The sequence below is a fragment of the Erpetoichthys calabaricus genome, chromosome 9, assembly GCF_900747795.2.
Source record: "Erpetoichthys calabaricus chromosome 9, fErpCal1.3, whole genome shotgun sequence".
NCBI lineage: Eukaryota > Metazoa > Chordata > Cladistia > Polypteriformes > Polypteridae > Erpetoichthys > Erpetoichthys calabaricus.
Genome location: NC_041402.2, coordinates 142,961,861 through 142,983,969, shown reverse-complemented (window position 1 = coordinate 142,983,969; position 22,109 = coordinate 142,961,861). Strand labels below are relative to the sequence as shown.

The window sequence follows — 22,109 nt, the reverse complement described above, 5'->3', positions numbered from 1 at the left end:
CGCCCTCCCTCAATCGGACCTAACAGTCACTTAAAACCAAAAAGCCCTCAACCTGGCTGGGACGCTACAATACTTTTGGATTTTACTGCTTTCATATTCTGTACCTTTCTCTGCATGTGTATCGCGCCATCATGTGTTGGAGCCTTTCGAATTCCACTGCTTTCATAATATCAGATCTGCCTTTTTTTCTCTCCACGCCTTTGGGTCTCTATTCTCCATATTGTCCTTACACGCTTTATATGTTCTGAGAGCACATGCTTGCGGCATTTCAGACGCGCGTTGTAGGCGCCTGCGTTCATTGATTTTATCCAGGCGGGCTCGTGTTTGTATATCCGTCAGTCGAGCTCGTTCATTTTGAACCCGTGCCTGCTTTGCTTCCGCAGTTTCAGACGCGCATTGTAGGTCCTGCGTTCATTGATGTTATCCAGGTGGGCTCGTGTTTGTATCGTTGAGCTGTATTGTCTTTGAATTTGGTGTAAAGCGTTCAGCGGTTTGTACAATCCCAAGCAGCACATTATTCCTAATTTCACTCCGCAGTAGTGCCACTCACAATATGGCGGTGACACATGCGCCTTCCGTACTATCCCGGGTTTCACTATGCTGTGTAGTGTGTACGTTTGCGGCATCCGTACTCTCTCCGGTTTAACTTTGGGCGGGGCGCCGAATCCTGTTGTGTTTGTTTGTTCTGTGTGTTCGGCGCCTGTGCACTATGTCTCCTGGGTCCATCGCCGTGTACCTGCGTCTGTGCCTTCCGGTTTAGCGAGAGACCTGCGTCTGTGCCTTCCGGTTTACCATTCTCGGTTAGTAATATGGATATACCATCAAGGAACCCACTGAACCCACAACTCCAGAGGAAGCAGTTAAAACTGTGTTAAATAATTTCTATGTTGATGACTGTTTAAAGTCAGTTGATACAGAAGAACAAGCCATAAAATTGGCCAAAGATCTCCAAACCCTGTGCTCAAAGGGAGGATTTTATCTTACAAAATGGATAAGTAATAGCAGAGCAGTCTTGCTGTCAGTCCCTGAAGAAGACAGAGCAATAGATCAAAAAGACTTGGATTTAAGGCATGACTTGTTACCAGTTGAAAGAGCCTTGGGTGTTCAATGGTGCACACAAACTGACAGTTTCAAGTTTCAAGTAAAGCTACAAAATAAGCCTGCTACAAGACGTGGTATTCTGTCTGTGGTCAGTTCAATATATGACCCACTTGGATTTTTAGCACCAGTCATACTGCCTGCTAAGCTCATTCTAAGAGAACTGTGTAAATCTATCTATCTATCTAAAGAGAAATATGCTTGGGATCAAGAAGTGGACCTGTCCACTAGCGAAGATCCGGAAATCAAAAAGTGTGTAGTAAATTTTGCAAGTGTAGATGAAAAAATCGAACCAGTAAAAAGACTTGTGGAGTTTGTGTGCAGACCTAGACAGCACACCGGACAGACCTGTGAACAAACTGTGCCTGCTCCAGGAAACAGCAAATAATTAATTTTTCTTTTTGCATGCTTAAGTTTAAATTTCTTAAGTTTGTGCTTGTGTTTTTATAGTAGGTTCTAAGTTTCTTAAGTTTTAAGTAAGGTTTAAGTTTAGTAAAGTAGTAAAGGCTCTCAGTAAGTAATGTTAAAGTAATTGATTTCTGCCCTAGCATAAACAATTAGGGGCCGGATGTGTAAGAGCCATTTTCCTAGTTCTATAAGATTCATGAATATTTATTAGATGACAATGCATAAACTATGAGAGGTTCCTATAACCCCCGTAAATAGAACCGTATAGGTATATTCTTGCCATTTCTAACAGCTTGGAGTAAACATTATTCTTCAGTTAGTTAGTGACAGCCTTGCCTTGTATAAGGTGTACGGGCATATGGTTTTTAACCGTGACCGCACGTGACCATGCCTGAGCACTTGCCTATGTGCCAACTGGCATACGAGCCTTTTGAGTGTGTGAAGTAAATATGTAAGAAAACAGCACTTAATTTATGTGTTGTGCCGTACATAAAGCGTACAGAAGAAGAAATTAAGAACCTTTAAGTAGAGGAAAAGAAATTAAGAACCTTTAAGTATAGAAATAACTGAAGTCTTTCAGGAAAAGCTAAGTTTATAGAAGATACATTTTTCCCTTTTTTTTGCCTTTTATTCTACGTGTGTAACTATTTTTTCTTTTATTCTTGTGCGGATTGTTTGCTTTTAACTTTAACTAAATACTTTAAGAATGAACTTTTGGACTTTGAGAGTTCTTTTGACACGCATTTTACCCGTGCCTGATAACACCTTATATTCCAGCAGCTACAATGTTGAATGAGCTTAACTTACAGCTGCAAGGAAAAGACAAAACAATATGGTCAATATGATTAGCTCAGTTAATGCTTTCAAACGAAAAATGCAACATCTGTCGTCAAATCTGCAGTGCCTTGATTTGGAGAACATCCAAAACCTCGCGCCAGAGCTGGAGACTCAATGGAAGGCGTGTGCGCAACTTGACAGCATACGCTACACAGAGCAGATTGAAAATTGTCTGTCAGATTTTGACAGATGGTTTCAAGACTCAGCTTTACTTGAGCCAATCACTACATTTATGTGCTATCCATTTAGGGAGGACATTGAGGGTGATTCACCCGCATCAAAAATTGCAACACTGTTTCACCTAAAACTCCTCTACAGTGGAGGATGAGATTTTGACACTACAGGATGACATTCAGCTGAAGTATGGGGCTCATGGACAGTTTTGGAACTTACTCACAGATGAAAAGTACCCAAACATGAGGAAATGTGCTACCTCCTTGACTGCATTATTCAGCTCTACTTATTTATGCAAGTCAGCCTTTTCCCACATGAAGATTATATCCAAATACAGTAGTGACCATAAATGTATTGAATTGTTATTATGCCATAAGGGTTATTCACTTATGCAAGGTATGACAACATATATTTTATGTATAAAGTATACTCAGTATATATATATATATATATATATATATATATATATATATATATATATATATATATATATATATATATATATATATATATATATATATATATATATATATATATATATACAGTGTATATATATATAATTTTTAATGTAGGTAGATCATTTCGACCTGCTCATTTTAAAAGTAGCTCGCAAGCCGAAAAAGTGTGGGCACCCCTGACTTAAACTAAACTAAATAATCGTTACAGCAGTAGGCTCAGCAAACTACATTGTGGGGTGTCAGTGTAGAGGATCATTGTAAAGGAAGTCATTGTGCCCATCATAATAACCCCACATACTTGCATGCAAACATCAGACATGCCTCCAGCTTGTAATGCATGGCATCTTAGCAAACCATTGTAAAACAGCGCCACCTACTGTTGTCACATACTAGCAAATAGATAACAATAAAAAAATAGAAGGAAAAGAAAACTTTGCAATTTCTTGATATTCTGTGACAATGACAGTTTGGTAGAGTCCTAAAGCCTTTAAAATAACATTATTACTTTTTCCACATCTAGCTCTCTGAGATTGTCTCCAGTGACTAGCACCATACAACTATGTAAATTAATTGAATTAACAATCAATGACATTTTTCTTGCAGTACTGAAAAATTTGTTTTTGCTGTGGAAGGATGTACTGCTAGAACATGTGCACTTAAAACCAAGATCTGGTCCAATAGTATGTGAATAGTATGTCAATAGAGTATGTGAATTTCCCCTTGGTATTAATAAAGTATATATCTTTCTATCTATCAATAGATAATGAAAGAAGAAAAAATTCTGAAATATTCTTTTCTCTCACCCTGTGCTTATTATACTAATTTTAAGTTAAAGTTTAAATATTTACTGAAATGTATTTTAAAAAGGGCAATAATGCATAATTTTTTGTGACACTTTATGTATTATAAAGCTTCTTCCTAACTGCTTTATGCCTCTGTTCAAACCTATAATCTGTTAGGTCTTTCTTATATCATTGTCACAGCCTTTGTTGCTCACAAGGTTCCCATTTGACTTGATTCCCAGATATATAATCGGATCCCTTTTCAGAAAATGTTTGGCTACAATTATAGAGTAGAAGACTATGAACCAGATCTCTGTTTTAACCCTTTTCTGCGCCCACTACAGAAGCGTTCAATATTTCCTTTTTTACATCATTCAGAAAATGATATTTTTGGCATCTTTAAGGTAAGAACAAAATTATCTTTATTCTTTCTGTGTGATCGCTCCTCCTTTCCTTACTTTTTATTAATTTATTAAATTAAAAAACTGATACTTAAAAAAGCTGCGAGTGTAATGATCTATATTTTATGTACTTATTGTTAGTTTATGGCCATTTGTTGTATTTTGTTTGTGGTATTTCTTTTTGTGTCTTTTGTTGATTGAAACAAAGTGACATAGTGATCAGAACTGCAGCCTCACAGCACAGATCACATTTTTGGCCACAATAATCAGTCCAGCATAGCTGGCAGATGCTTCACTAGCCCTCAGGGTCACTTAAAAATAACTATTACACCATTAATCCACTCAAACATAGTTCAGCTCCCACTTCCTCATTGACTTTAAAACACTGCACAGAGTTTTGGCAAAGTTCCCAAGCATTTCTATTATTTTGTCAAACCTAGGGCAAAGCAAACACAGTGGGGTTTGCTCATCACTGTTGATGAAGAAATTGAGGTGTGTTTTCTGTGAGGATTCAGCAACTCTGAACAATCTTATGAAATACACACTATTTTTGTAGCGAAATATGACACATTTAGTTACGTTACTGGCCCACAAGTTTAAGAAGAACACTTGTTATTTTAAAACAATGGTGTTGGTTTAAGTCTTATTAAAAACACAGAAGACAAGAGAGTAATCTTCCTGTTTATCATTGTTTTGGCAAAGTAAGTTGAAAAGTCATAGTTTTTATAAAGGTAAAAAGAATCTGCATGTAACCTCCTCATAGGGGTATCACAATAATTTGATGTCAATCAAAATAGAACAGGGACAACATCCCATTGTTTGATTTTCTTGTGACGTGAACTGTGAGTGAACTTGCGTCATGTCTCGCTAGTAATAAGCAAAAGATGGAAGGCTTTTATTAGTTAGGCAAGGTTATGTTAACATTAGAGAAGTCTGCACACATAAATGAAAAAGTCAGGTATGGCCACAACATGATTTTTATGCCAAAACTCCACTTCTGTTTTTTATGTAAGAACTCTACCCTGTGTTCAGAGAAGAGTATTGTATAACTGCTACAGTAACTGAACTACTTTAAAGTATATTTTTTCTTTTCCTTCCTTTACAGAGTCTGGGCTTAAAGTTACTGACCAATTCTGATGTAAAGAAGCCAGTTACTTGTTATGCAGGAACAGTGAACAGTTCTCCTGGTTGTATGTCTTAACTTTTTTTTAATTAATGCTTATAGTTTCACATTTGTGAATTAGATGAAGTGGAGTAGAAAATTGAAAATTAACAGAAATGTAAACATTCACAGAATTGAACAGTTTGGCATAATATTTTATTTAACTACTACTTTCAGATTCCAGGATTGTAGACAGCAACAGGGCCCCAGTCTCAAAATTCAAATATTAAGATTTAGAATACTTTAGTACTAGTTGAAACAAATTAAATTACCTGTGTTTCTATTTGTAACTTTTAGTTACCTGGGAAAATGTTTAAAACCCATGTTAACTTAAGATATGCAAATACTGAGATAGGAATTGAACCCAAGGCTCAGAAGCCATGAAGGAGCAATAGCTCTGACCCAGGCACTAATCTTATTTTTTGTATTGACCTGTTTAGTTTATAAATTGCAATTTTTATTGTTCTCTTAAACACCCTGAAATGATGCAGGTTTCTAATGGTAGTAAATCTAACAAAGACAGATTGTTTTTTGTTAAGTTTTGTTTTGTTCTGTTCATCTTTTTATATTACAGTGGGAGCGGGTGGAGTAGGTTTTTCTGGCTTCCAACCTGACTTTGCAAAGGAAACTATCCGTAAATTCTTTCCAGAGACGTGGATTTGGAATCTTATTTCAGTCGGGTTAGTAAAGCCGAAAGAGAGCAAATTTTGAATGGAAAATCTCATGATCATTAGGATGATACTGTTCTACTTCTGATTTATTAACATGTATTTTTAATTAGACAGTGTTAAATATAATAATTTAATTATCCTATCTGGGCCTTTGAGATATCGAGTGTGATTATACCCAAACTACAAGGTCCAACCAATTAGGAATTCCAGTTTTGAGATAATGGCTTTTGAACCACTTGTTTTGAGACACTAACTTTGAACTTTTGTACTTGCTAATTTCTGTTTTGCCATACTGTTTGCAATTAAGGACTCAGTGGCTGGTCACATGACTCATGATACTCAAACAAAAATATATGCTTTGCAATCTATCTTTCTTGAATTCCTCCTCTCTTTTGGTTTTATGCCTTAGGCGTTGTTTTCTGACCATGAGTTTGATGTACATATTAAAGGAATTTGACCATTTTTCTCATTACATGTAGGTTTTCTTACCTTGGCATGTCAACTGAATATATCTTTGCTAAATCCCAGTTTGTTTATTTTGAATATCACTTCCTGGGGGGTATTTTCCATACGTTGCTTAAATCATCCGAGATCAGATGCCTCATCTTGAATGAGTTAATGCCGGTGAAACTCATCTGGGATAAGTCGGTTTTTCAAATGCAGCCGTGTAGTAGATTAGTTTAGCTGGATCTAAACATCCGAGATGAATGCGCGTGCCTGCGCTGATTGAAAAGCCCATATATATTGAGTCTAGAAAACATGATCAGCAAGTCTTTGATAGGCTGTAACAAAATAACGAAAGAACGGGCGCATTTTTTTTTTCTCACACAAGTGGAGCAGGACCTTTTATTCGAAGGACGTGAAGAATTTCAAGACTTAATATGCACAAGGGGTAACACTGCAAAAGCAGCCCAAACCAGAAGAGACGGCTGGCAAAAAGTGGCTGACAAATTAAACGCTAAGTAGTGTGCATTGTACTTACTGAATGCAGTGTTTAATTTCCTATGTGTCAGATTATTTTTTATTTAACATGTCATAATTCCAGATCAAACGTGAGAACATGGGAACAGGTTAAAGTGAAGTACAAGAATGTACTTCAAACTAGTAAATATTGATATATAACTATATAAAGAATTGTTGACATAAATAATCATATATAATATAAAAAATGTTAATTTTAAAGCTAATAAGAAGGCAGACAAGCAAAAAAACAGGTGGAGGTTCACACGGTCCAGACCTAACCCCTGCAGAAGAGTTGGCTCTCCAGCAAAATGTCCATCGCTCTGTTTCTGAGGGTATTCTAGGGGGAAGCTCCTCCCCAGAACCAGTGGCAGGATGCAGTGGTCACTTCATTTCAGGTAAAGGATGGTCATTTGTCCTCAATGTGTGGCATAGGTATGTTCCATATAGCCCTCTATTTTTGTTGGGTCAGTTGCAGGGAATGTCATATCCCTAGAACTTGTGCCTGACCAACGGGATATTGATGAAGGTCAAATATTTGATGAAGACACTGTCTGATTATTCATCAGGAGGAGAGGTACATTTTCCAAATAATGTTTGATCAAACTCCACTCTGATCAGTCCCATGTGCCCCAATCACATTTGGAAATCCTGGGTAATGAGAATGTTAGGCTGATTGTAAGATTCTTTATGGATCTGTGGGTGTTTTTGCCTGTGTATTACCTGCCTGCAATGTCATGAAATGCCTCTTTTATTGTCTGCACATGCAGGCATCCAGGAAACACTATGAAAACCTGAAGGAAATGTTTCAGAGCCAAACAGACTTTACGAATTGCCTGGCAAACTGCACTTTTAGATAGATTTTCCACATCGCCTACAGTATATAAAAAATGTGCCGCTTGCAAAAAACCTCAAAGCAATGCATACAGTCTGTGTGGTTGTGAGAGCCCAACTTCGCCTAGTTTGACTTCGAATATAAGGTGGTAATAAATTTTTGAGGTACAATATATTCCCCCTTGGCTAAAGCGGTATCTTTCGAAAAGAATTTCCTCCGGTAGCAATAAAGGATCTTGCCGATCGCACAAAACCCTCTCTATATGAAATTCTCTTCTTATAATTTGTGCACCGATATCAATTAGTTGCTCATTCATGAACGGTGAAGCCATGACTGAATGAATTCCATGCACGGACACTGATTAAGTGTTTGAGCTAATCCTTGTTTACATAGAACAAACCTGCTCCGAGCAGGTTTGAGGATTTGGGTGTGCTGCTATGACAACACATCCAGCAAGAGTTTCAAAAAACCGACAATTCCATGATCATGCCAAATCGTCAACAATTACATCCGGCTAAACGAGTAATCCACGTACGAAAAATACCCCCCTGGTCTTTTTACCTGTATAATTGTTGGCTTGTTATCCTTACTAAAACTATAACACAACCACATATTCCTTTACTAAACCTATTTAACTCTTTATGGGACTAGGATAAAACAAAGCCTGACCCAACAGTAAAAGGCACTTGACAGAAATTTTTTTTTTGTTCTTTATTTCGCCTTATACAATTTCTTGTATTAGGAATTTGTTAGTTTTCGCATACCCCTTGGGGTCAGAGCGCAGGGTCAGCCATTGTACAGCGCCCCTGTAGCAATTACAGGTTAAGGGTCTTGCTCAAGGGCCCAGCAGAGTAAGATCTCTTTTGGCAGTGACAGTGATTCGAACCGGCAACCTTCTGGATACCAGCACAGATCCTTAACCTCAGAGCAATTGATCCCTAATAAGACACACATTCACAACGTGTTACATTTGTGTTCACACATTCCATTAACACTGTGCCAATGAACCTACTTCTTTGTGCACATATAGTACACATAAGTACAGCTTCACAGAAATAATTTTAAAAATTCTAAAGGAAGAATGGTAGAGGATGGAGCCAATAAATAGTATAGTGACTTATTAAAAAAAAATACTCATGCTGAATAAGAAGCCTAACAGCTGTTATGGAGCAGCAGTATAATAAGACTGGTCACACAATTGTATAAAAGAAATCATAAATAAGACTTGAATGGTGATCTTTGGCGATGACAACTAAGGGTAATCTAATATTTTAGTAAAATTATTGACTGCCTTTAAATTTTTTGTGATCATCTGTAACAATCAGTATCCATATTACTAACTAAGAATAAACCGGATATGGACGCAGGTACATGGCATGCCCATGGATGCAGGAGACATAGTGCACAGGCGCCGACAGCTCAACTAACGGAAATACGAAATAAAGCAACGAGCACAGACAATACGGAACCCTAACCGTCCACACTACACAGCATAGTCAAACCCGACATAGTACGGAAGGTGCAGTGCGGGCGCCTACAACGCGCGTCTAACACACCGCAGGCAGACCCCCGAGATGGTACAGAAGCCCCAGAGATACGGACTCCACAGCATATGTGAATCATCACATTACAGTAATACAATAATATGAGTACTCACAGACAAAATAAACACAACAGGCTTCGGCGTCCCGCCCCACAATCAAACCGGAGAGAGTACGGCGTCCCCAAACGTCCACAAAACACAGCATAGTCAAACCCGAGATGGTACGGAGGGTGCATGCGCCTACAACGACTACCACATGAAACACACACACGGCACCGGTGGTATAATATTAGCTCAACTAACGTAAATAAGCGCCTACAACGCGTCACGGCTCAAAAACAAAGGAGCTCAACTAACGTAAATAAGAAATGAGGCAACGCGCACATAGGTAACGACACAGCCACACAAAAAAGAGGATTCAGCCCCCCGCCCCAGAGTGAAACGGGAAAAAGTACGGAGTCCACAAAGGTCCACCATACACAGCATCATAGTACGGAAGGCACGAGTTAGTACGAAAGCCGAAGGCACCTACAACACGTAATAAGAATAAACGAATGCTCCGTTTTAAACGTACGTCATCCTCACACGTCCAAACTGTAATAAGAATAAACGAACGCTCCGTATTGAACGTACGTCATCCTCACACGTCCAAACTATACAGCATAAGTGAATCACATTACAGTGATGCATTATTAACGATACAACCACAGAAAACGCTCCGTATTAACAGTAAGTGCAATTATTCATATTACTAACGGTAAACAATGGAGAACTAATGGAGTCACGATCACGGCTCCAAAACTATACAGCTCCACTAACAGAGCTACAAAAACGAGCCTGCATGGACAAAAACAATAGACGTCGGCGCCTACAACGCGCGTCTGAAACCGCGGAAGCAAAACTGTCTCGGCTCCAAAACCAAACAGCTCGACTAACGGAGCTACAAACACGAGCCCGCATGGACAGATACAATGAACGTAGACGACTACAACGCGCGTCTCAAACCGCGGAAGCAAAGCAGGCACAGGTTCAAAACGACAGTGCTCGACTAATGAACGTTGGCGCCTACAATGCGCCTCTCAAACAGCAGAGTCAATAGATAAACGGCAAAGAAAGGAACGACAGACGGCCGCTAAACAATTCCGTCAATTAACTGACAACGCATTCTGTAATGAGTCCACTATTAGTGAACATTCATTAGGATTAATGAATATACGTCCTTTGTTCATCATCTACACCTTTACTCTCCAATATATCTCATACATTCATCAATGTATTTCGGGTTACCCAACACCGGGGGTAGGCGAGCAAAGCGAGCAGGGGGCGGAGCCCCCTTGTAATCTGGATAAGAAGCAAAGTACAGATTGGTCTCTGATTACAAATGAATTCCATTACTGTGGACATTGATAACCTGAATTTTGAAAATACAGTAATTGCAAACTTGCATTGAAAAACAACTGTTTAAGATGAAATCTGCAAGTATTCATAATGCTAATTTTATTTATTTTTCAGAAAGGTATTTCAGACTTATTAATAAAATGATAGGTAATATCACTATACTTTAAATCACAAATAATACACAATTTAAACTAATTTAAACTAAATTTGATCAATGACTATGCACAGTATGTCGACCTTACTCTTTAATATCTTTCAGTTCTTGAGCTGAAAAAGGCATAATGATGATATAAAAATCTATTAGCTAACGATTGTGAGATGCTTGCTGTGTCTGCTGAGGAATCACCCAGAGTGTCGCTTCCTCCTTGTAGTGGCTATACACCATGAAGTAAGATGACTGGGATTATTTTACAATTAGCACTTTTGTTGCTATGCTTTGTAAGCAGGCCATCTTTTTAAGACAGTTGAGGAATTGTTTTGTTGCTAAGGTCAGAGTTACAAAAGTGTATGATTGAGGTTACATGTGGTATAGAAATGTGAACATAATAATAATTATATGTGCACTGGGGCATTATTTATGTTTTACTGTGATGAAGTTTGCTTTGTAAATGGTGTAACTTTGCAAATATAAGATATACTTTTGTCGGATTGGTTACGTTTGTGCTGAAGAATGCCAAAAACTATATCAAAATATAGTACACTTTGGAGGAAAGGAGAGTCCCACCAAGATGTGAAAGAAAATGCTACCAATTTTATGGAAGAGCCAGGGTTTCTTTTTTTTTTAAACATTTTATTAATTTTATTAAAATCCAATAGCATTCCATACAAGCAAGTCCAGTTTACCAAAACTAGGTTCAAAACAAATCAGCCTCCACCCATGAGAAAGAGAGCTAGGTCAGCAGAATAACACTTTATTAACAATAACAATATGTAAGTAAATAAATGAATAAAAATAAATAGAATAAAAAAGGAGGGGAGAGAATCCGCTTCCTCAATTTAAATGCATATTCTAATATGTTATTTATCAGATCCTGCCAAGTTTTGAAAAAGTTTTCTAAAGATCCTCTAAGTGAGAATTTGATTTTTTTTTCCAATTTTAGATAATATATAATATCAGTTATCCACTGACTTAAAAGAGGTGAGTTAGCATTCTTCCACTTAAGCAAGATACAGTAAGTCTACGTGCCAATAGTGAATGAAGTAAAGGCAATTACAGTTTGTTTGTCCTCCTCCACTTTAAGCCCATCTGGAAGTACACCAAAACACAGCTGTTAGTGGATTAGGAGGGATTGTGACACCAAGGCTGTCTGATAGACATTTAAAGATTATTGTCCAAAATGATGTTAATTTTGTGTACGCCCAAAACATTTGGCCCAATTAGGCTGGAATTTGATTGCAATGTTCACAGGTTGGATCTTACGCTGGAAACATTTTGGACAATTTTAAACAAGACAGTTGCTCTCAATATATAATTATTAAGTTGAATAATTGTATGCTTTGCGCATATGGAGCGTGAGTGAATTCTTTGCATTGCTACCTTCCATTCCTTTTCTGATATGTTGAGTGAGAGATCCTTTTCCCACTGTACTCTTGGATCTTTCAAATGGAGGGACTTCAAAATGTTTTTATATATTACGGAAATGCTGTCTGAGTCCTCAAGACTGATCAATATTTCTTCCAGAATAGGGGTAGGTGGGAGGTGTGGGAAATTGGGTAGGTATTGTTTAAGAAAGTTTCTGATTTGAAGGTAGTGAAACAAGTGTGTTGCTGAAAAGTTACATTTGGAGTGTAATTGTTCGTAAGATGTGAAGACTTTGTCTATATACAGATCTCTAAATGATGTAATCCGATTGTCTTCCAGACATTAAAAACTGTGTACATTTGAGAGGGTGGAAAAACATGGTTCTCGTATCTTAAAATACTTCCTACATTGGTTCCATATTCTGAGTGAGTAAAGCACTATTGGATTGTTAGTATATTGGCGATGACTTGTATTTATTGAGGAACAAAGCAAGGAATATAAAGAAGTACTGCCAGATTTTATTTCTATTGTGGACCAAGCCTGTGTATGTTCATCTATTTGTGTTAATATCAAGGTTTTTTAGCTTGTATATTCACCATCCAGTAATAAAATTGAAAGTTAAGTATAGCCATGCCACCTTCTTCCTTAGGTCATTGTAGTGTCTCCCTTTGGATATGTGAATGTTTTGAAGTCCAAATAAATGAGGTTACAATTGAATCTAATTTCTTAAAAAATGATTTATTGATGTATATTGGAATGTTTTGAAATAAAAAGAGAAGCTTAGGAAGGATATTCATCTTGACAATGTTAATTGTTCCAGCTAAAGTGAGATGAAGGGTAGACCTTCTATGCAAGTCTTGCTTAATTTTTTCCATGCAGACAGCAAAATTTTGTTGATGAAGAGCTTTATGTTTATTTGTGATGTTTACCCCTAGATATTTAAACTGATCTGCGATGATTAAAGGGAAGGTGTCCAATCTAATGTTATGTGCTTGAGAATTCACTGGAAACGGCACACTTTTGTTCAAATTAATTCTGAGACCAGAAATCTTTTGAAATTCTGTTAATGCTGTTAGGACTGCAGGCACAGTATTTTGTGGATCAGATATATACAGTACCATATCATCTGCATATTGAGAAATTTTCTGTTCAAGTCCTTCTCTGATTATCCCCTTTATCTCATAAGTATTTCATGAGCTGCAAGTGACTCAATGGCGATTGCAAACAGCAGTGGTGACAAGGGACATCCTTGTCTAGTATCACGTTCTAGTTTGCAGTCCATCCATCCATCCATTTTCCAACCTGCTGAATCTGAACACAGGGTCACGGGGGTCTGCTGGAGCCAATCCCAGCCAACACAAGGCAAAAGGCAGGAACCAATCCCGGGCAGGGTGCCAACCCACCGCAGCTAGTTTGCAGTTGTCTGAGTTAATGTTGTTAATACAAACTGAAGCTTCTGGACTGGTATACAGTAGTTTGATCCATGCACGAATATTTGGGCCAAACCCAAATTTCTCCAATATGGTGAAAAGGTAGTTCCATTCAGCAATGTCAAATACTTTTTCTGCATCCAACGATAATAATATCAGCGGGGTGTTTGACTTTGTGGGTGAATATATCACATTAAACAGGTGTTGAAGATTGGAAGCTAAGTGTCTGCCTTTAATAAATCCAATTTGGTCTTGTGACTTTCTCAGTCCTTCTAGCTAGGACTTTGGAAAGTATCTTTACATCATTATTCAAAAGTGAGATTGGTCTGTGTGATACACATTGTAATAAGTCCTTATTTTGCTTAGGAAAAATGATAATTAAAGCTTGACGAAAAGTTTGAGGTAGACTTTTATTGTCTCTAGCTTCTGTAAATGTTGCTAATAAAAGGGGAGCTAGCTTAATTGAGATTTTTTTTTATAAAATTCGGCAGGGTAGTCATCAGGGCCTGGTGATTAGCTCTGATACCTTTTGGTTTCCAATTTATTTTGGTGGATAAGGTATAAGATAATCTGCCCTCTTAAGGAAGCCTTCAGAGTTTCCTAGAGTATTCCTGCAGAAACCTCCTAGGATGTATTTGTCTCTAAAAAAATCAATTTGCTTGGATATAAATTCTGTATAGTTCACGTTTTCTAATAAAAGTGGGTTAAGACACCATCTGCGAGATGACTATGTGGGACATAGTGATTTTAGCTCCATGATCAAAGGAGCATGGTTAGAGATAATGGTAGCTTTTCTGCCTCACTCCGCACTGTCCGTGCAACGCGGCCGCAGAGAGCTTAAACAACTCGGCACATCCACATAAAAAACGACAAGGGGTGAGCGAGCTTTCTTGAAGGCTTTTACTGGATGTACCTCGTTGTAAACTGAAATATATACAAAAGAAACATACAGTCATTTAGAGGTGTACCATCAAAGACGATAAAGAATGATTTACAAAGCAATGCAGTACATAGCAGACAGTGTACATTAAACAGTAAAGCTTTAAAAGACACTTACAAGGCGAGTGGTTTCCACGGTTGGATCAAGACAAAGAGAAGCGCGTAGACAGAGGTTCAAATGCTGCGTAGCACAACTAACCAGACCCAGGGGTTTATATACGCTAAGGATACGTTTTGGATGTGACCAAAACAAGAGATAAAGGGTTGCCTACGTGAGAGACATGGGGTGTATTGTATTCAAAGGTTTATTAGGGGACCTACGTGCTTTACGTGAGTTTCATAGACTTTTATAGCGCCACTGAGAGTGTGGGACGTGACTGACTGGCGTGTTAATAAATGACAAGATGAAGGGGGAGCACAGTTCAACAAATAACAGTCTTAACTAACAAGATGTGGGGCAGAACAGTAGTGTTGTACTTACAAGATTTAATCATAAGCAAGAAATTATTATGTATAAAAAATAATCAGTTCTTGACTAGCAGTGATGCACTGGTGAGTAGAAAGAATATGCTCTTGAGTTTGGGTTTAGAAATATCTAGAGGTCTGATAAGTTGTGATCAGTTACAAACTGTGTAATTGTTTTTGCCGTGTTAGACATCATTGCCCCTGTGGCAGGAGACCTTTCTAAATCTGGATTTAAGTCCCCAGGCATAATAATTTTATGAGTGTTCAGTTGCTTAGAGTTGTATAGAGTAAATACTATATCGTTATTTGGAACAAATGCATTTCATGTTTGTTCCATGTCTACAACAATCTATGTAAACACATCGTTAAAACAGAAACATTTTTCATGTTTTAGTAATAATTGACAAAATGTAGACATGAAGTGTATAATATGTGAAGCCTGAAGTCCAAATATCAAATAAACACTTTCACAAAAGGTACAAGTAGTAACAAAAGAAGTACGCTTCTATTCAAGAATATTGACACACCTTTGATACAACTGCTTTGGTGGTGCAACGGTAAGAACTGCTGATTAGTAATCAAAAGTTCATGGATTCAACCCCAGATGACACCGTTATGAGAAGTGAGCTGCTCTTACTCTTGCTATTTTAGAATAAAAACATACATTTGATTTGAGTTTGTAACAGCCAATGTAAATTTATGGTACTTGTAAAGGTCTTTAAATTTTTCTTGAACTCCTTAATGTCTTGAGCGGTGGCCATTGATGATTACCTTTAGCTTGGACAACTCGTTTCTGTCCTCCCCATTCTCCGCAGATGACATGACAAGCCCAGTTGAAGTCAATGTTTCCAGCTCGCGAGGAGTAGTTGACAATGTGGAAGGTAAGGCCATTTTCAGTTTTAATATATCTTCTGGAATCGACTAGCTATCCTGGCCCGATTCGCTTGTACAATCGCTCCCACTTTCACTCTTGATTGGAAACGATACAATAGTGTCAGTTCTCAGGAAATCTGTTCCAGGTCAGTTTCTCAAAGGCCGTACCTTGAACTTGGACTTGATGCCTGTCTAGGCTTGGATGAAGCTTTAGCTGTCTTTTCCGTTTTTTTCTGAACCCTATTTCTGCCGGTCATGTTAATATATTCTGGCAGATGCTGTAATTGAGCCTCCTCGGGTTGACTAAATACAAGATACCTCGGGATGATAAAAAAGAGAAAAAATAACACTGCTTCTAATGGAGTTCCGCTTCAGACGTCCATGTCCCGTAACGGATGAGACTACTAATTAATAAATGATGGAATAAATAACCAGGGTTTCATTGCTGGCTCAGATGCCTTTTCTTTCTCTTTATACTTTATTGTCTTTTAAATATTACTTTGTTACTGAATATATTTTTGTCTTCTCGCTTATAAATAATTCTGTTTACTAACTGAAATAAATTAAATTATTATTCTGCCAAGTACGTATGTTTCTCACATTCCTTTTCTTCTATATTTCTTCTTAACACAAGGGCGGTGGGTGCAGCTGGCTGTATTTAAGGGACTAGTAGGCCAAGCTTGCCACTATGGTATTAGTGAATAATTCTGTTGATGAGCTGTCTCTCTTATCAATCTTTATATGTGTGTTTTTTGATTGTTATGGTTATTTATCTCCTGTTTTTGCTTCTAGTTCTTGACTATTGGATTATGGACTTGCAATAGTGTTAGTTTTTCTTTGCTTGTGGTTTTGCTTTTAAATCACTGTAAGTCAATTCAAAAATATATACCCAAAACCCATGACACCTGCACAAAATCAGGTCACAAAGTTTCTTTCGAATTTAGCTACTAGTATCTGTTTCCCACACCTCTTCTAACACTTGAACACAGCCTTAACTTTGAAATAAGTCATAGTAGCTAGTTTTAGTATACTTTACAGGTAAAATGAGTTAAATTTGAAATTAAATCTCTCCTTGAAATGTTATTACTTGTTTTCTAACTTTATTGTAATGTTGTAATACAAATTTCCATACCGGATCAGTCGAGCCCTGGGTTAACAACAACTGCCACCAGTACTGTTAACCAACAGGGTACTGATGGAAATTGGGCTACTGTTGGCCGAAGAAGGAGAAAGAGAAGAAGAGGGGGGACACGTATCCAGAGGCAGGAGGAGAGGAGGAAAGTAAAGAGAGTGGAACTGAGGGTAGGAACTTTGAATGTTGGCAGTAGGACTGGTAAGGGGAGGGAGTTATCAGATATGATGGAGAGAAGGAAGGTTGATATATTGTACATGCAAGAGACTAAATGGAAGGGGAGTAAGGCCAGGTGGATCAGAGGTGGATTCAAATTGTTCTATCATGGTGTGGATGGGAGGAGAAATGGGGTAGGAGTTATTCTGAAGGAACAGTATGTCAAGAGTGTTTTGGAGGTGAAAAGAGTGTCAGACACAGTAATGATTATGAAGCTGGAAATTGGAGGTGTGATGATGAATGTTGTTAGTGCATATGCACCGCAAGTTGGGTGTGCGATGGGTGAGAAAGAAGATTTTTGGAGTGAGTTGGATGAAGTGATTAACAATGTACCCAAGGGACAGAAAGTGGTGATTGGAGCAAATTTCAATGGGCATGTTGGTGAAGGAAACAGTGGAGACGAGGAGGTGATGGGTAGGTATGGTGTCAAGGAGAGGAATGAAGAAGGTCAGAGGATAGTGGATTTTGCCAAAAGGATGGACATGGCTGTAGTGAATACGTATTTTAAGAAGAGGGAGGAACATAGGGTTACGTACAAGAGTGGAGGAAGATGCACACAGGTAGATTACATCCTATGCAGAAGAGTTGATCTGAAGGAGATTGAAGACTGCAAAGTGTTGGCAGGGGAAAGTGTAGTTAAGCAGCATAGGATGGTGGAAAGTGAGAGGATGCCTGAGGAGTGGAGAAGAAGTGTACTGGTGCCAATATTTAAGAATAAGGGGGATGTACAGGACTGCAGTAACTACAGGGGAATAAAATTGATGAGCCACAGCATGAAGTTATGGGAAAGAGTAGTGGAAGCTAGGTTAAGAAGTGAGGTGATGATTAGTGAGCAACAGTATGGTTTCATGCCAAGAAAGAGCACCAGAGATGCAATATTTGCTCTGACGATGTTGATGGAGAAGTTTAGAGAAGGCCAGAAGGAGTTGCGTTGCATCTTTGTGGACCTGGAGAAAGCATATGACAGGGTGTCTCGAGAGGAGCTGTGGTATTGTATGAGGAAGTCGGGAGTGGCAGAAAAGTATGTAACAGTTGTACAGGATATGTACGAGGGAAGTGTGACAGTGGTGAGGTCTGCGGTAGAAGTGACGGATGCATTCAAGTTGGAGGTGGGATTACATCAGGGATCTCTCTGAGCCCTTTCTTATTTGCAATGGTGATGGAAAGGTTGACAGACGAGATTAGACAGGAGTCCCCGTGGACTATGATGTTTCCTGATGACATTGTGATATGTAGCGATAGTAGGAAGCAGGTTAAGTAGACCCTGGAGAGGTGGAGATATGCTGTAGAGAGGAAAGGAATGAATGTCAGTAGGAACAAGACAGAATACATGTGTGTAAATGAGAGGGAGGTCAGTGGAATAGTGAGGATGCAGGGAGTAGAGTTGGCGAAGGTGGATGAGTTTAAACACTTGGGATCAACAGTACACAGTAATGGGGATTGTGGAAGAGAGGTGAAAAAGAGAGTGCAGGCAGTGTGGAATGGGTGGAGAAAAGTGTCAGAAATAATTTGTGACAGACGGGTAGCAGCAAGACTGAAGGGGAAGGTCTACAGGACGGTAGTGAGACCAGCTATGTTATATGGGTTGGAGACGATGGCACTAACCAGAAAGCAGGAGACAGAGCTGGAGGTAGCAGAGTTAAAGAGGCTAAGATTTGCACTGAGTGTGACGAGGATGGATAGGATTAGAAATGAGTACGTTAGATGGTCAGCTCAGGTTGGACGGTGGGAAACAAAATCAGAGAGGTGAGATTGCTTCTTTGGGTCTTCTTAACACTTATAAAACATCAGTCGATAAGTTATTCACTTTTGTGTAGTGTGGCATATTGACACGATGGTAATCTTTTTGTTAATATGAAGGATTCACAGGTCTTATACTACATATGTAACATTATTAGAAATGTGTCTCATTTAAACCACCGCAGACCATTCCAAAGTAACATTTTCTTAGTAGGTTACATAGCAGAGATGCAGAGAAACACTTTACTGGTGCTTTGTAAGTGTTATGAAAACCCAAAGAACTGTGTTTTAACGTCTTGTTACATAATTGTAAATGAGTAATAGAAGCATTTATGCAGGACCTAAACTAAAGTGTTACCCTAATGTTTACTTTAATTACTTTAACACGAATTCAGCATTCAAAAACTTGAAATTATTCTTTGTGAAAGCCCGGGGCTCGTAAAGCCGACCTAACCTGGATACTGACATGCAGTACACAGGTTTTACAACACACAGCACACGGTTTATTACACAGTCCAACACACAGAAGTATGGTGGAAGTGCTGCCAAATAGGGCCCTGTAACGTCCAGGCACCCCCCCTGGTGGTGGCCATGGGCCCCAGCAGGGTTGCGCTTCCATGCTCATAACCCATGGCCTAGCTGTAAGCCAAGGGCACTCCCCCCTGTTGGGGAGAAATGGTCTTGAACATTGGTTCCCAAACTAAGTCCTGGGGACCCACTGTGGCTGCAGGTTTTTCTTTCAACCAGATTCACAACTGGTGATAATAATCAATAACAACTGATCTAATTTAATTAGCTGTTTTTTTTTTTACTCTTCTCTTACTCTGCATTCAGAAAAACACAACAGCATGGTTTTTACATTTATAAGACATTTATTTATATTTTTTCTAAAGCTATAAATGCCAATAATAGAGCCTGCCTTCCTCACCAGTTTGTCCAGGCGTGAGGCGTCTTTCTTCTTAATGCTGCCTCCCCAGCACACCACCACGTAGAAGAGGGCACTCGCCACAACCGTCTGATAGAACATCTGCAGCATCTTATTGTAGATGTTGAAGGACGCCAGCCTTCTAAGGAAGTATAGTCGGCTCTGTACTTTTTTGCACAAAGCATCAGTATTGGCAGTCCAGTCTAATTTATCATCCAGCTGCACTCCCAGATATTTATAGGTCTGCACCAATTGCAAACCAGTTTAACATCTGTGGCAGAGCGACGGGCGCTCAGCAGGCTCCTATTAATTATGGAGAATCCACTGCATCCACTAAATAGTATCATTTCCAGACAGAAGAGCAGCTTCAGCGACAGACTGCTGTCACTGTCCTGCTCCACTGACAAATTGAGGAGATCATTCCTCCCCCAAACTATGCGACTCTTCAATTCCACACGGGGGTGGTAAACGTTGACATTTAACATTATTATACAAAGTTATTGTCTGTTTTTTACCTGCATTATTATCAATCTTTAATTTAATATTGTTTATTGTATCAGTATACTGCTGCTGGAGAATGTGAATTTCCCCTTGGGATTAATAAAGTATCTATCTATCTTAACTCTCTTAACTTGTTTTTCTATTATTTCCCCCTTTTCCTGTGTAGTTTGCTTTCTTCATTTAACCCTAATGCTGACAAATAACAACCAGCATTGCAGACACCCAGGAAGATGAAAGCAGCAATGACTTCAATGTCAGATCTGCTAATTAGTAAATAATCAATTAAATAACCAGAACACCTGGAAAGGCAGAATGAGAATTAGGTTGAAAATACTATTAACAATTAAAAAAAATTACATATTCCCCATATAACTACTTATTACATTTTAATAAAAATCTAACAAACTTAGTTTGTAATTTGTACATTGACTCCAAAACACAGAAACAGGGAAATAATGACTAAGTGGCCAATGAAAACCGGAAGTTGGTTGGAACAAAAACCTGCAGCCATAGTGGGTCCCCAGGACCGAGTTTGGGAACCACTGGTCTTGAAAATACTCTCTCCCCAGGTCTTCCATACTCAGGCTGTCCCGGCGGGGTAAGGGCCATCCGCCACATCCTGTAATATGTGACAATTTTTACTGCACTGCTTTTTCTTTTATTAACCTTTGTGTTTTTTTTTGTTTTTTTTTTTATAATACAGAGAGACAGGTGTAATCGAACTTCCCCAGACTATTCCCGATACCATCACCGAGTGGCAGGCCGATGCTTTTTGTACTTCTCCTGAAGGATTTGGTTTGGCACATCCCATTGGACTGACAGCTTTCCAGCCTTTCTTTGTAGAGCTGATTTTACCCTACTCAGTGGTCCGTGGTGAAGCATTCCAGCTAAAAGCCTCTGTTTTTAATTATCTGTCCCAATGTATTGTGGTAAGTGTCTGTGCAATGTTCAGTGAATTTTAATCAACATTAATTCAAAATAAATGCAATGTAATATTCTTTAGTTTAAAATATGTTATTTAAAAGAGACATTTTAAATTAGACAATTGCAGGTATCAATGTACAGCTTATAAAAATTGTATATAAAAGGCAATCAGTAATTAATAAAACCATTGCAATGGGCTAAAGTATTCAATGTTAAAGAGTTTCTTTATTCCGTGTTTTCTGTTGTAAATATCATTTGTCCAGCCAGAGTAATAAAATCAGTTTTGCTTCAAGTGCCCTGTCCTTTGACTCACATCTTATGTAACGGTTGCTAAAGCCACAGCTATTCCCAGTCATATGGATTTTTTTCACATATTCCATCATGAAAAAATCCATTAGTATTAGATCTGGATTTCAAATAACCACTCCCCGTATTATTCACCCAAATTTACAAATGTAGGTATCCTATTGTTCACTCACTTGCACACACTTACATAGTAGGTAGCAGTGACACCAACTATAAGAAAAATGTTCATGCCTTCCTCCACATTTGATGCAAAGATCATTATTTTTTAGGATTTACTGAGCTACATCACTTTGAAATGGTTTCTTTTAATGATAAACCTCTGATACTAATGGTCAAGGTGAGAAACCTCAAAGTCAACATAGTTAATCAGAATATTATATAACTGCATTTTACCCAAAGCTCTATTTAA

General features: G+C 38.4%; 1 protein-coding gene across 3 annotated transcripts in view; it reads left to right on the top strand.

The window, feature by feature from the left end:
* The window catches only part of LOC114658183 (alpha-2-macroglobulin-like protein 1), a 291,504-nt gene that overhangs the window by 68,643 nt on the left and 200,752 nt on the right, over positions 1 to 22,109 (top strand). The window contains exons 16-19 of one of the 3 annotated variants that reach the window (XM_051932112.1): positions 4,000 to 4,161; positions 5,264 to 5,348; positions 5,895 to 6,000; positions 21,174 to 21,399. The exons of the other annotated variants lie outside the window; for them this stretch is intronic. Of the exons in view, the coding sequence (XP_051788072.1) occupies positions 4,000 to 4,161; positions 5,264 to 5,348; positions 5,895 to 6,000; positions 21,174 to 21,399 (579 nt within the window). The remainder of the gene's footprint in view (positions 1 to 3,999; positions 4,162 to 5,263; positions 5,349 to 5,894; positions 6,001 to 21,173; positions 21,400 to 22,109) is intronic. 3 annotated transcript variants of the gene reach the window in all.